This window comes from Carex rostrata, chromosome 26, assembly GCF_964058835.1.
Source record: "Carex rostrata chromosome 26, lpCarRost1.2, whole genome shotgun sequence".
Taxonomy (NCBI): Eukaryota; Viridiplantae; Streptophyta; class Magnoliopsida; order Poales; family Cyperaceae; genus Carex; species Carex rostrata.
The window spans coordinates 7,135,298-7,147,751 of NC_135943.1; the positions used below are offsets into that span (position 1 = coordinate 7,135,298).

The 12,454-nt window shown below is 37.8% G+C and overlaps 1 protein-coding gene across 4 annotated transcripts; it reads left to right on the forward strand.

Moving 5' to 3' along the window:
* Positions 1 to 227: 227 nt before the first annotated feature.
* LOC144544262 (paired amphipathic helix protein Sin3-like 3) lies at positions 228 to 10,767 on the forward strand. Of its 4 annotated transcripts, none has more exons than XM_078292719.1 (23): positions 228 to 720; positions 1,456 to 1,644; positions 2,147 to 2,312; positions 2,423 to 2,521; positions 2,633 to 2,776; positions 3,036 to 3,351; positions 3,513 to 3,646; positions 3,793 to 3,868; positions 3,950 to 3,976; positions 4,196 to 4,461; positions 4,869 to 5,023; positions 5,177 to 5,304; positions 5,769 to 6,023; positions 6,875 to 7,333; positions 7,440 to 7,534; positions 7,781 to 8,365; positions 8,468 to 8,568; positions 8,769 to 8,907; positions 8,989 to 9,141; positions 9,524 to 9,684; positions 9,801 to 9,903; positions 10,089 to 10,278; positions 10,459 to 10,767. In XM_078292719.1, the coding sequence occupies exons 1-22, from the start codon at positions 653 to 655 to the stop codon at positions 10,257 to 10,259; spliced, it is 3,990 nt and encodes a 1,329-aa protein (XP_078148845.1). In that variant the 5' UTR covers positions 228 to 652; the 3' UTR covers positions 10,260 to 10,278; positions 10,459 to 10,767. The 4 variants fall into 4 exon arrangements, with proteins under 4 accessions (XP_078148845.1, XP_078148843.1, XP_078148846.1 ...); XM_078292717.1 differs by having other exon boundaries at positions 10,089 to 10,249; XM_078292720.1 differs by having other exon boundaries at positions 3,039 to 3,351.
* The last annotated feature ends 1,687 nt before the right edge of the window (positions 10,768 to 12,454 follow it).

A 12,454-nucleotide genomic window follows, 5' to 3' on the forward strand; every position in this document is an offset into this window, starting at 1 on the left:
GAGTAATCTAATTGAAATATGAAATAAATCATATCCGTAAAATATAGAAAAGGAAAAGCAGCATCCTCCACCTCCACCTCCACGACGAGTTTTGAGTTTTGAACCCTAGAACCAGAACTAGAAGGTTGAAAAAAAAAAAAAAACCAAAATTTAAAATGGGTTCATAGACGAGAGGAGGAGTTTCCTGATTCGGTGAACATAAGCAACCCCTTACCTTCTCTCTCTTCGTTCGGTCCCTTATAATCTCCTCCTCTCTTTTTTCCCCTCCTTTCAATTTTACAAACGCCTCTCTTCTCTTGTGTTTCCCTTTTCTTTTCTCCCGTCTCTTCCCTCCCTCTCTGTATCGTCGTTAGAGAGAAAACCTCTCTCTCTCTCTCTCTTCTCCCTCTGTATCTCTGTACCGAAGTTACTGCGACAAATAGATCCGCAGTCAGACGTTGGATTGGAAACGCACGGCCGTGGTTGAGCCGGGGAGGTGGACTATTTCCCGACCGGTGATCATAAGCGGCTACTCACCTCGTCTATTCATCTCCTTTGCGGCTCTTTTTTCCTTTCAATCGTTTCTTTGCCTCCACCTTTCCACAAGTACACTAAAAGGTAGATCGAATCTGAGCCTTTGGATTGGAGAGAGAGGACAGTGATTTAGAGATAGATGAAGGGGGAGTTGATGGGTGGTGCGCCCCAGCCACTCCGGCGGCCTGGTCTTGCTCGCCCGGATCCGTGAGCTCTCTCTTTATTTTAAATTCTTATTTCTATTTTGTTAATATAGTTAATCTTTTGCTGTTTCTGTAGCTTGATTTGGTACGATTTCTGGGAGTTTTATTATATTATTCTCCTTACAATTATGAATTGTATCTATCTATCTTTCAGAAATTATAATTTAAGATCAACTTAGAGTTAATTAAGAAAAAAAGGACTTACGGTAATTGTCAACTTTATTTTTCCCTTTTTTATTTTTGCATGGTTGGGTATACTTAGGCCCTTTTTTTGTTAATATAATCTGCCAGCAATCCACAAAAATCTATTGCTATGTTTTTTATTTTATTTTCATGTCACTGTTACCTGTCCGTACGTAAATAGAGCTTGGAGAATTAGATTTGTAAACTTGTTCATCCAAAAGACAACATAAAATGCAATTGGCAAATTATTCTCATATATTGTTGTCCAAATACTTATATTTGTTCAAATATATTGTGTGCTATGTACTTATTTGCTCTGAGAAGAATTACTGTAAGAAAAGTACGTCGTCAACATTGAAATAAAAAGAAAAGATTTTACTTGATATAAGAAATAGAAGCTTACTAGTAGAGTTCAAATTTAGAAATGATTCTATAGTAATATATCAGTACTAACAAATCAGATTGAACAAATGCTAGGTTAAAAATAGTTGGAATATTTTGCCTTTTGGTGTGTAATAAAGGATCTAAATTATGTTCTGTGTTTATTCTCCTTCAGGTCAGTGCAATCACAGCCAACTGTTGTGCAGGCCCCACCACCAGGGTCAGTGGCCGCTTCTATGAGCGGCGCAAAATTGACTACCAATGATGCTTTGGATTATCTGAAAAGGGTCAAAGAGATATTTCAAGACCAGAAGGGAAAATATGACGAGTTTTTAGAGGTTATGAAGGATTTTAAGAGCCAAAGGTATCTTATCTTGCCATGTAATAATGATGCACATGGACGTTACTCTATCTTTAGTTTGCATAACCTCTCAAACACGTAGTATTAGTTGCTTGTTAGACAAGTTTCATGCATTTAAAAGTGCATTAATTTTGGACACATATTTGATGTCATGCTTACGTAAGCGTATTTACTGACAAGCACTTTATTTGCTGGCATGATCAGGGAAGGTTTTCTCGGGGAAAGCATCTTTGAATTCACTGTAAAATTTAGAATAAGAATGCCATTTTAAAGGCCATTACCAGGTTTCTCTCACATACATGGATATTTACTAAGAAATTTATACCCTTTGTACGTTCAGACTCAACGCTGTTTGGCAGAAATAGTGCTGACAGCTGACTGGTCTGATGTATATATTAATTATGTCTCCTAACTCAATGACCATTTTACTTGCAATTGAACATTTAAACAACCAAATTTGGTACATATGCTTAAGTAACAATTTATTCATCATTCTTTTCTGCAGGATTGATACAAATGGGGTGATTATGAGAGTCAAAGAGCTATTCAAAGGGAACCGTGATCTAATTCTTGGTTTCAACAATTTCTTGCCAAAGGGATATGAAATCAAGTTTGACGAGAAGAAGCCTGTGGAGTTTGATGAGGCGATTAATTTTGTTAACAAAATTAAAGTAAGTAATTACTCTGAGGAGCTCCTTGGAATAGAAAAAAAAAAGTTAAATGTTAGTAATCTTTTTGGTTCATGTGTTTTTAACCAGAGAGTCCCTTTTTATGTGTGTAGAATCGTTTCCATGATGAGGATCATGTATACAAGTCTTTTCTTGACATCCTTAACATGTATCGCAAGGAGAACAAGACCATTCAAGATGTCTATAGAGAGGTCAGAGTTTATTTGATGTTATAATTAAAAGATAATACAACATCAACTTTTCACTTTGGCAAAAATATGGAGTTTTGAGTACATGATTAACTTGCTTTTGGTTTTTGGCAGGTTGCTGTATTATTTGAGAACCATCCTGATTTGTTGGATGAGTTCACACATTTCTTGCCGGACAACTCATCAGTGGCGCCTAACCAGCACACATCGCCGGCTAGGGTTGTACGCCGAGACGACCGCACCTCTATTATGCCTAAGGTACTTTATCCGCTATATATAGATTATGGTGTTCTTAACTTGAAAGTTGTAAAAATAAAATTGTATGAAATTTTTCTTATTCTTGATGCCGTATATCTAAAGACTAAATACATATCGAATTCTTTAATTTGGGTTGGTTAGAAACTTGTAACAAGAATTATATGAAGGAGTTAATTTGTAATTAGCCTATTTCGTTTAGTATATTATATGGCTTACAATATGATCAGCTTTGTTCTTTGTTTTTTCCTTTTATGTTTAGAAGGAAAGAAGTTATACTCCTCTTCCCATGGATCGCGACCACAGTGTGGATCGCCCGGATATGGAGCATGATAGAAAGAGGCGGCAGGAGAAGGAGAGAGAGAGCCGCAAAGAGGAGAGTAGAGTCAGGAGAGAGCGTGACCGGGAAGAGAGAGATAATGAGCATGATGTGGCTGATAGTGGGGCCCGCAAACGGTCCAGAAGGGCAGAGGACCCCTCTGACGAGCGGGCTCATGTGGCTCCTGGCGAGGGCACGGATGCTAACAGTAATTTGTATGTTGCATCCTCATCTTTCAATGAGAAGAATGCACTGAAGAGTAAGCAGATATATATATTTTTTTGCTAAGTAACAGTGCTGCTTGTTTATTTGATGAAATGGACTTACCTGGCCAAACCAGATCTTGTATTTGATGAAATGGATTTACCTGCACAAACCTGATCTTATAATGCTTCTTCTACATCTGTTCTCATTGTTCAGGTGCTTACCCACAAGAGTTTGAATACTGTGAGAAGGTGAAGGAGAAACTGCACCCCAGTACGTACCAGGAGTTCTTGAAATGCCTTCACATCTATAGCCAGGAGATAATTAACCGCGGTGAACTGAAAAACCTGGTGAGTTCTGATGAAATATTTTGAATCTCAGTATCCTCTAATACAAGTGAGGCATTTCTACTCTTTTTGAGAGGATTCTGGGAAAAACTTATTTGTATCAATTTTCTATTGTATGCAGTACATAATTTTGTTGTGATCTTTATCAGGTAGGGGACCTTCTTGGGAAGTATCCAGACCTAATGGAGGGCTTTAACGAATTCTTAACTCATTGTGAAAACTTAGGTATGAGAATATCCCTCTATGGCCTTGTAACTTTTGTTTATTTCATTGTTGATTCTGAGAGATTATTTATTTTCTGTGCAGATGAGTTTATTGCCGGCATTAACAAAAGTACGTAAAGTTTCTTATTCTGGTTTCATTACTTAAATGTGCTCAACTGGAATCATCTTGTTTGTTTTGGTAAATTATAAATTTGTATTCTGAAATTGATACCTTTTCTTGTGATGAAAGTAAACTTGCCCTTAAGTGGGGGCTTAACAGTCTGCAGTTATTTATATAACAAACACCGAGGTTTTATTTGTACTTATAAGCTTGTTGCAATTAATGAAGGGCAAATGCCGAGGCCTGCTAAGCCGGAGGAGAGAGAGCGGGAACGGGAGAAGGAGGAGAGAGAAAGAGACCGTGATCGGGAGCGGGAGCGGGAGAAGGAAGTGGAGAGGCAAGACAAGGGCACTTCTGGAGTTCCCAAGGAGGGGCCTTCGCACAAGACCGCCCCTCCCAGCAAAGAGAAATACAACCTTTGCAAGCCAATCTCTGAACTTGATCTCTCCAATTCTCCCAAGTGTACTCCTAGCTATCGTCTTCTTCCCAAAAATGTACTGTACTTTCAGTTTGGTTTTTATTTAGAAACATCTTTACTAGGTTGATTTTAGCACCTTGAAAATTAACTAAAAGTCATATTTGTACAAATTAATAGGTGGTCAAATGGCCATTGTTTTATAATTGAACACAAAAGCATTAGCCTTTGAAACATGCTTGATGCCAATGGCAGTACCCTCCCATCATCTGATTTTAACCCTGTTAACTATCTGAAATCTTATTGTTAAACTAAAGAGCCTGCCTGCAGAGTAGAGTGAAAGTATGCTGTAGTTGTTGATACATCAATTGGAAAAATACCATGAATAATTTATTACATAAATATGGCTTATATATACTTGTAATTTTATGGAAGAGACCTTTTTTTTTTCTGGTGGTGAAATGATGTATATTTTTTTGGCTTCAGTATCCAATGCCTCCAGCAAGCTGTAGAACACCACTCGGGGTGTCAGTGCTGAATGATGTGTGGGTCTCTGTAACTTCTGGAAGTGAAGATTACTCTTTCAAGCACATGCGCAAGAACCAGTACGAGGAGAGCTTGTTCAGATGCGAAGACGACAGGTAGGCCACATCTCTTCGTGTGTTCCTGCCCAATACAAAACTGAAAAAAAATGAATAGAAGAAAATGAGATGAACATTCTCAAGCGTGACCAAAAAAAAAAAAAATCTTGCAGAAACTATGCGCTGAATTTTCTTGACATTATTGTTTGTCAGATTCGAGCTAGACATGTTGTTGGAGTCTGTTAATGCAACAACTAAACGTGTGGAGGAGCTTTTAGAAAAGATGCATGACAACTCTGTTAAGCCTGAGAGCCCTATTCGAATTGAAGAGCACCTGACTCGTGAGTAACTTGCTTCCTCTTATGTCCTCTACCTCCGCGTAACAGATAACCTCTTACTTTTACTAAAAGAAAAATGAGTTTGGACTCTGTTATTCAATTTTGCTGAATTCATAGTTCTTTTCTGGTTATACCCACCTGAGAACCTGCTGGTCAACTTAACCCAACTTGAACTCAAACCAACTAAATGGGTCTTGAGAGCACCTAATTTTTTTTTTTATAACTTCTATAATCTGTTTTCTTGTATGGCATTGAATTTAGACAAAAACTTGAAGTGCCAAAATCTTTTTCTTAACTTATATTATCTATTTTCTTCTGTAGCATTAAATTTCAGATGCATTGAACGGCTATATATATATTTTTTTTGAACTTCTATCATCTGTTTTCTTGTACAGCGTTGAATTTAGACACAAACTTGAAGTACCAAAATCTTTTTCTTAACTTATATTATCTGTTTTCTTCTGTAGCATTAAATTTCAGATGCATTGAACGGCTATACGGGGACCATGGCCTGGATGTGATGGATGTCCTGCGCAAGAATGCCAGCCTCGCATTGCCTGTTATACTGACCCGCCTGAAGCAGAAGGATGAGGAATGGTCCAGGTGCCGTTCAGATTTCAACAAGGTTTGGGCCGAAATTTACGCAAAAAATTACCACAAGTCACTTGACCACAGGAGCTTCTATTTTAAGCAACAGGATACAAAGAATCTCAGCACAAAAGGTAATTAACAGTAGTTAAATGTTTTGATAATTCCGAATTTGGTTTGTCCATTTTGGTAGGCATCACTGGGCTCTTTTGTTTGCAATCTAGTCTTGACTGGAGATTTCCATTCTAGTAGAAACTGGGGAGGCATGAATGTCTGATACCTATTGTCGGTTAGTGTCACGCACCTCACATTAAACACTTTCTTCACCCTGCCCTTTCTCTCCTTTCTCTTCAGTTTCCTTCTTTCGCCTCTCAGAAAGAAATACCTCTCGCTCGCCCCTGCCCCACAAATTCCTTCCCATGCGCCTTCCTCTCTCAAGTTTCTAGGGATTTTCCAAACAAACAAAAAAAAAAGAGGATGGATCCTCTCAAAGCAACAGTACTTGATGAGATTTTTGGGAACCTTTCCAATTTTGAGGATGAAGACTCATTGAACTCTGAACATGAGACATGTTTGGAACTGATGCATGTATCTGAATCGGAATCGGTTCCAGATTGTTATCCAGATCCGGATGAATCTGTCTCTGATAATTTTTTGCAGCAGCAGATTTATGAAGATATGGTTGTTCAGTTTAGGGAAAATTATGAACCCTGTTGGACCCGAGATGGTAATAATTTTGTTGAAGTTTTGGTAAAAATGTAAAATGATTTTTTTGGTCTTCGTTTTCCAAAATGGAGCTTGACCTCTGCCCAGTATATAATTTAATTCTGGTATGACCTAATATGAATATAGGCTGCAAAATTTGATTTTTGGTTAATCTATGGATCTTTGTGGTTTGATCTGATGATCTACCATACAAGGAAAATTGTTTGATTATTGTTCCTTCTTTTAGATATACTAATTTCCTTATTTTGTTCTTTTCTAGCCTTGCTGGCTGAGATCAAAGAAAACAGCGAGAAGCAGAGGAAGGATGCAGAAATCCTTCAGTCAATCTCCGCTTGGAGAAACCGATCGCTCCAACCTGACATGAGTTTTGCATTTACTGATCAGGAGATCCATAGTGATCTGTATAAAATAATAAAATATTCTTGCGGGGAGGTGTGCACCTCAGCTGATCAAGCGGAGAAGGTCATGCGAATCTGGACCACCTTCCTGGAATCAATGCTGGGGGTCCAGCCTCGTGGTCAGGGTGGAGACGATAAGGAAGCGGTGGTTAAACCTAGTGGAACCAAGGGCCGGGGCAAATCGGGTATAGCAATTTTGGCTGAGAATAATGGTGGGGCCGCACTGATTGAAGGAAAATCAAAGGGGGAGAACATGTCCCATGATACTGTTGGTAATGGGAGTCATGTTCATGGTAGAGGTAGTGCTGAGGTGGCTTCAGGTAGATATTATTTGTGAAAACTTCTATTGAATATGACTATGTCTTTAAATAGTGCAAAAATTAAGTTTCTAGTTATATTATCTCGTAAATATGTTCGGAAATTTAGGTGTGGTTGGTACGCCATCTAAGAGTGCAGCACATGGGGCTGGGGTTGCAACAGAGCCACCTCGAGCAACCAATGAAATCTTGCTGGCAGTAGAGGTGAGAACCACTCTACACCGAGTTGTTTATTAAGTGTTTTGTACATGTGGACACATATCCCAAATAGACATTGCAAAGGGAAAAATGATTCATCAGAGAACTTTTTGTGTGCTTGTATGCGTATCATTGATCATAGAACATTCAGCTATATATTGGTGCTAACAGATAAACATATCCTCTATAACAGCTTTCAGTTTTCTAAATGAATTTTTTTAATCTCTTTTGTCAATTTTCACCTTTTTGCAGAAAGGGGATGGTTCGAAGACATTCATGAATGGCCCGTCAGCCACTGACTCCACTAAGGCCTCTCCCTCTCTTGCTACCACAGCTGCAAAAGTTGAGAGAGAAGAAGGCGAACTCTCACCTAATGCAGATTTTGAGGAAGACAACTTTGTTGCCTTTGACTCCACCCCCAACCCTCCTTCCGCAGTTGCCACCCCCTCCAATGCACCAAAACCCAAGCCCACTGGAACTGAAAATGATGTGGAAGTTGATGAGGAGAGTGCACACCGATCTGCGGAGGACTCTGACAATGAAAATGAGAATGGGTCAGAGAATGGGGAGGAAGGCTCGGGAAGTGAGTCCGGGGAGGGGGAGGATTGCTCAAGGGAGGAGGACCAGGAGGAGGAAGAAGATGAGGAAGGTGGGGCAGAGAGCGAGGGTGAGGCAGATTGTGCCGCAATTGGGGTTGTGGATGAGAAAGAAACGGCTGCAGTACCGTACTCAGATCGCTTTGTGCGCCCAGTCACCAAGCATGTCCCCATGGAGGAGAAGGCATCAAGGGTATTTTATGGGAATGACTCCTTTTACATACTCTTCCGGCTTCATCAGGTCCGAATTTTTCTTATCATATTTCTGCCCCCAAGGGCCATTATTCTAATAGTTTGGGATTGTGTTTGCTTATAGATACTGATCGGTTGACTACTGTTGCAGATTCTGTATGAAAGAATTCTTTCAGCCAAGAAGAACTCAGGAGACTCGGAGAAGAAATGGAGGACATCAAAGGATACGAATCCCCCAGATTTGTACGCAAAGTAATGCATTACTCCCGGAGACTTTTATTTCCATAAATCTGTACCTTTGAATCTGTCATTTAGTAGTTAGGTTCAATTACTTCATAGTTTTTCTACTCGAAACAAAGATTACTTGGTTTTCCCCCTATGTTTTGAGTTCTGAAGTCCCAGTCATTAACAAATATGTATCCTTCCTTTTCTCTTTCTTCTCTTGTTTGTAGGTTTATGAGTGCTTTGTTTAGCTTGCTGGATGGTTCATCAGATAATGCCAAGTTTGAAGATGACTGCAGGGCCATTATTGGAACTCAGTCCTATGTTCTTTTTACATTGGACAAATTGATATATAAAGTTGTGAAGCAGGTAATTGTTATATCTTTTCTATATTTTATTGTTACTTCCCCTCTTAGAAAATGAAATTTATTTTCAATTTGATCTGACCAGCTCCAAGCAATGGTGTCTGATGAGATGGACAACAAGCTGCTGCAGTTGTACATGTATGAGAAATCCAGAGGTCCAGGGAAATTTTCTGACACTGTTTACTATGAAAATGCACGCGTGCTTATGCATGATGAAAGCATCTACCGTATTGAATGTGTATGTTCTCTTTTACGTCCATTTTAACCCTTATATAGTTTTCTGAAATTGGAAATCACAATATGTTTTATTATTATCATTGTTGTTTGCTGGTGATGATGACCTTCTTTATTTTTAGTATATGCACACTTTACCCATTTGCAGTGCATCCTGATATGCTGTCTATGCAAACGATCCTTATCTTAGCATTCAATACTATCCTTATTATATAGTACATGCTGATATGTATTGGTGACAGTGTCTACTTTAAGTAGACTAGTCTAGTCGCTTTTGATAGTAAGATGCAGATAAAACTTACATCCGATTAAGTATACACTGTTACATCTAATGAGGCTTATGAAATATTGAACTTCTTTTCTAATTCATTTTGTCTATTTTGCAGTGTTTGAATCCTTCAGAGCTATTCATCCAGCTAATGGATGTGGTTGAAAAGCCAGAAGCGACAGCTGTAACAATCGACCCGAATTTTTCGTCCTATTTATTTAAGGATTTCCTTCACGGTGAATTCAACCGCAAAGGAATTGATACCGTCTATCTCTCCAGGTATTGTTGTGGTTGTTTTTCATTTTCATTTCTGTTTTGTGTAAATAATCCTCTTAGTAATTGCTCTTTTGTTTTTGAAGATTACACTTGTTGGACTAAAATGCTTTTACTTACAGGAATAAAAGGAAATCAAGGGATAAAGATGAAATTTCGGCTTCAAATAAGGCTGTCAAGGTCACCAATGGGTTGGAGTATAAGTTAATGTGTGCTACCTCCAAGGTATCACCTTCAGTTTCATAACATTACAAGTTCTTTTCTTCTATGACTTTTGGGTAGTTGTTTGCTTTTGCGCGTCTTGTGCCCCTGAGTTCTCCAAGTTGTGAATGTTATCCGAGTATAATTAACTAAGTTTTTTTTTTTCTTTTTCTTTTTTTTTTTATATATTTTTGACGGGGATGAGATAGGTCTCCTATGTGCTCGACACTGAAGACTTTCTCATCCGTAAGGGAAAAAAGAGAAGGATAATCTCTGTAGGTGGGTCCACTGCTGGTCAAACAGTTGATCAGTCACAGATTTCAAGGCAGAATGCAGCTAAAGTGGAGCAATTTCATCGATTCCTTTGCAGGTTATCTTAGGACTGCCCTTTGAGCACTGGTAACTTTCTTGCAAACAATATAAGATTTCAAACATGCATGATAATTTAGTAACCTGATCACATGACATTTACGTGAAATTTGGCTAGTATTTGAGCATGATAGTGTGGACGTACTGATATACATAGTTTTGATAACATTTCCCCATTTTGCTAAGTTCAATTTTAACTCTAATTTACAGGGTCTGTGCTCAATGAGGGACTTGAGTGCTGAGGGGGGAAATGTAGAAGTCTATCGAGTGTATCTGTGGGTATAATCGTAAATTTTCAGTTATAAGTGGTAAGAGGGTAGGGATAGAAGAAGGAAAGAGTAGTGGGCAAGTATACAACAACATGTAACCTTATCATTGCAGTGTTTCTTTTTTTCCCTGTGCCAGGTGTGTACATATGTGTTACCTCTGTAGTATCTGGCAGAATTGTACTAGAACACCTAACTTTTATTTTTGTTTCTTTTTCCTGTTATTATGGTAAACATAACATGTTTGAAGATTTCTGTGCTGTTTTTGGAGATTGGTGGTTATAACAATAGGGGGTTATCATATCTAAATGACAATGATTTGTGCATGCTATCCGTTGCCCGTGTATCATTCTTTTGCATGGTGTTGTAATTAGAGTTGTCCATTCCGGCAGAAATTAAAATGTTCATTCAGATTTTTAATTTCCGAGTTTTCTGCTTCTGGGATAAAATGGCTTTTGGGTTTTGGATGATTCTAAATTGAATTATTATTATGGTCTCGTACATAATAAAAGACCGTAGAATACTTTGTCAGGCTCTGACTTCTGAGGTGTGAGCAGATCAACGCGGGGCTGCAGCAAGCAACGTGTCTTTAGGGGGTGTTGGGTCTAATATCGGATTTGATTTTACCTTGAAGTTTGTTGTACTTGTTTTTAGAGTTTTAGCGTGAGTTTTGGATTATATATCGCAAGTGCGGCATAGTTTCGGAGTTTCTACAGGCAGCTTCCAGTAGCGTGCTGTAATTAATTAAGTCAAATTTATATATGTTGCGATTATATTTTTATTATAAGATAGCAACAGTATATTAGTTATGTCATGATCAAAGTATAACAAAATTTCGAAATATTATTTGATAATGTCAAATTTGAATACTATTCATGTGCATTTTTTTATGTATCCATTTTATTTTCTAATGTGTTTCAACACTAATATTGTCATCGCCTACAGCTGTAGATGAGCTAAATTCGAGCCAATTATCTCTAACTCGTACTCAGCTTATTTTGTAAATGAGCGAGTCAATTCGAGTAGAGATGTTAATAATGAAGTGTAAAGCCAATTCGAATTCAGCTCATTACCAACTCAAGTTAACTCACAATTTGTTTATAATTCGTTTGATCAGTCAATTTTTTTAGTTATAATTATAAGAGTTTATCTAAAGATAAACAATTAAAATAATTTATTAAGAGTTTATCTAAAAATAAACAATTCAAACATAATTAATAAGACAACTAATAAAAAAAAAAATCAAACAACAACTTAGGAATTGTTTAGAAGAGCATGGGATTTATTGAGACGAATTTTGTGTAACTCGAGTTGTTAATGCAAATTGGAGTATGCTTAAACTTAGCTCATTTATTAAACGAGTCATCGAACTTGAGTTGAAACTGATTGGAGTTGTAAATTAGCGAGTTAAATCGAGCATTTAGCGAACAAGTTAAGACTTTATGTGCTACTAATCAGTGGTCATTGCTTAATGGGCCAATAAATTATTTTCATAATGTGCTAATAATTTATTAACGTCTCATTATTCTTATTATTAGTAATTAATTAGTGTTCATTGCTTGTGATGACGAGTTTGTCAACCACACGAGTTAAGACTCCACTTGGGTGATCGATTCGTTCATTGCTTGTGATGTCGGGTTTGTCAACTACACAAGTTAAGACTCCACTTGGGTGATCGATTCAGCAACCTCATTTCATGTCACTTCTTGACGTGATTTGTTCACTTCTTACAACTCCTTTCACGGTTCTCGATAACAAGAGAGAGAGAGTGCTATTGAGAGTTCTAACCTCTTGTACTTATAAGACTCCTTTAATTTAGTGAATTTGTGCCGTGTGCTCCCGTGATTTTTTTTCCGAAAGGGTTTCCATGTAAAATCTTGTGTCTTCTCTTATTTCTTGTGTGACTCTCTATTTTTCCATTTATTTGAGTATTGGTGTAT

Bases quoted from the DNA above. Each gene is read 5' to 3' on its own strand.
- LOC144544262 (XM_078292717.1), top strand. From the start codon at position 653: ATGAAGGGGGAGTTGATGGGTGGTGCGCCCCAGCCACTCCGGCGGCCT. The intron at 2,522-2,632 runs GTCAGAGTTTAT...GGTTTTTGGCAG, and splicing joins TTCAAGATGTCTATAGAGAG to GTTGCTGTATTATTTGAGAA. The intron at 3,647-3,792 runs GTGAGTTCTGAT...GATCTTTATCAG, and splicing joins GCGGTGAACTGAAAAACCTG to GTAGGGGACCTTCTTGGGAA.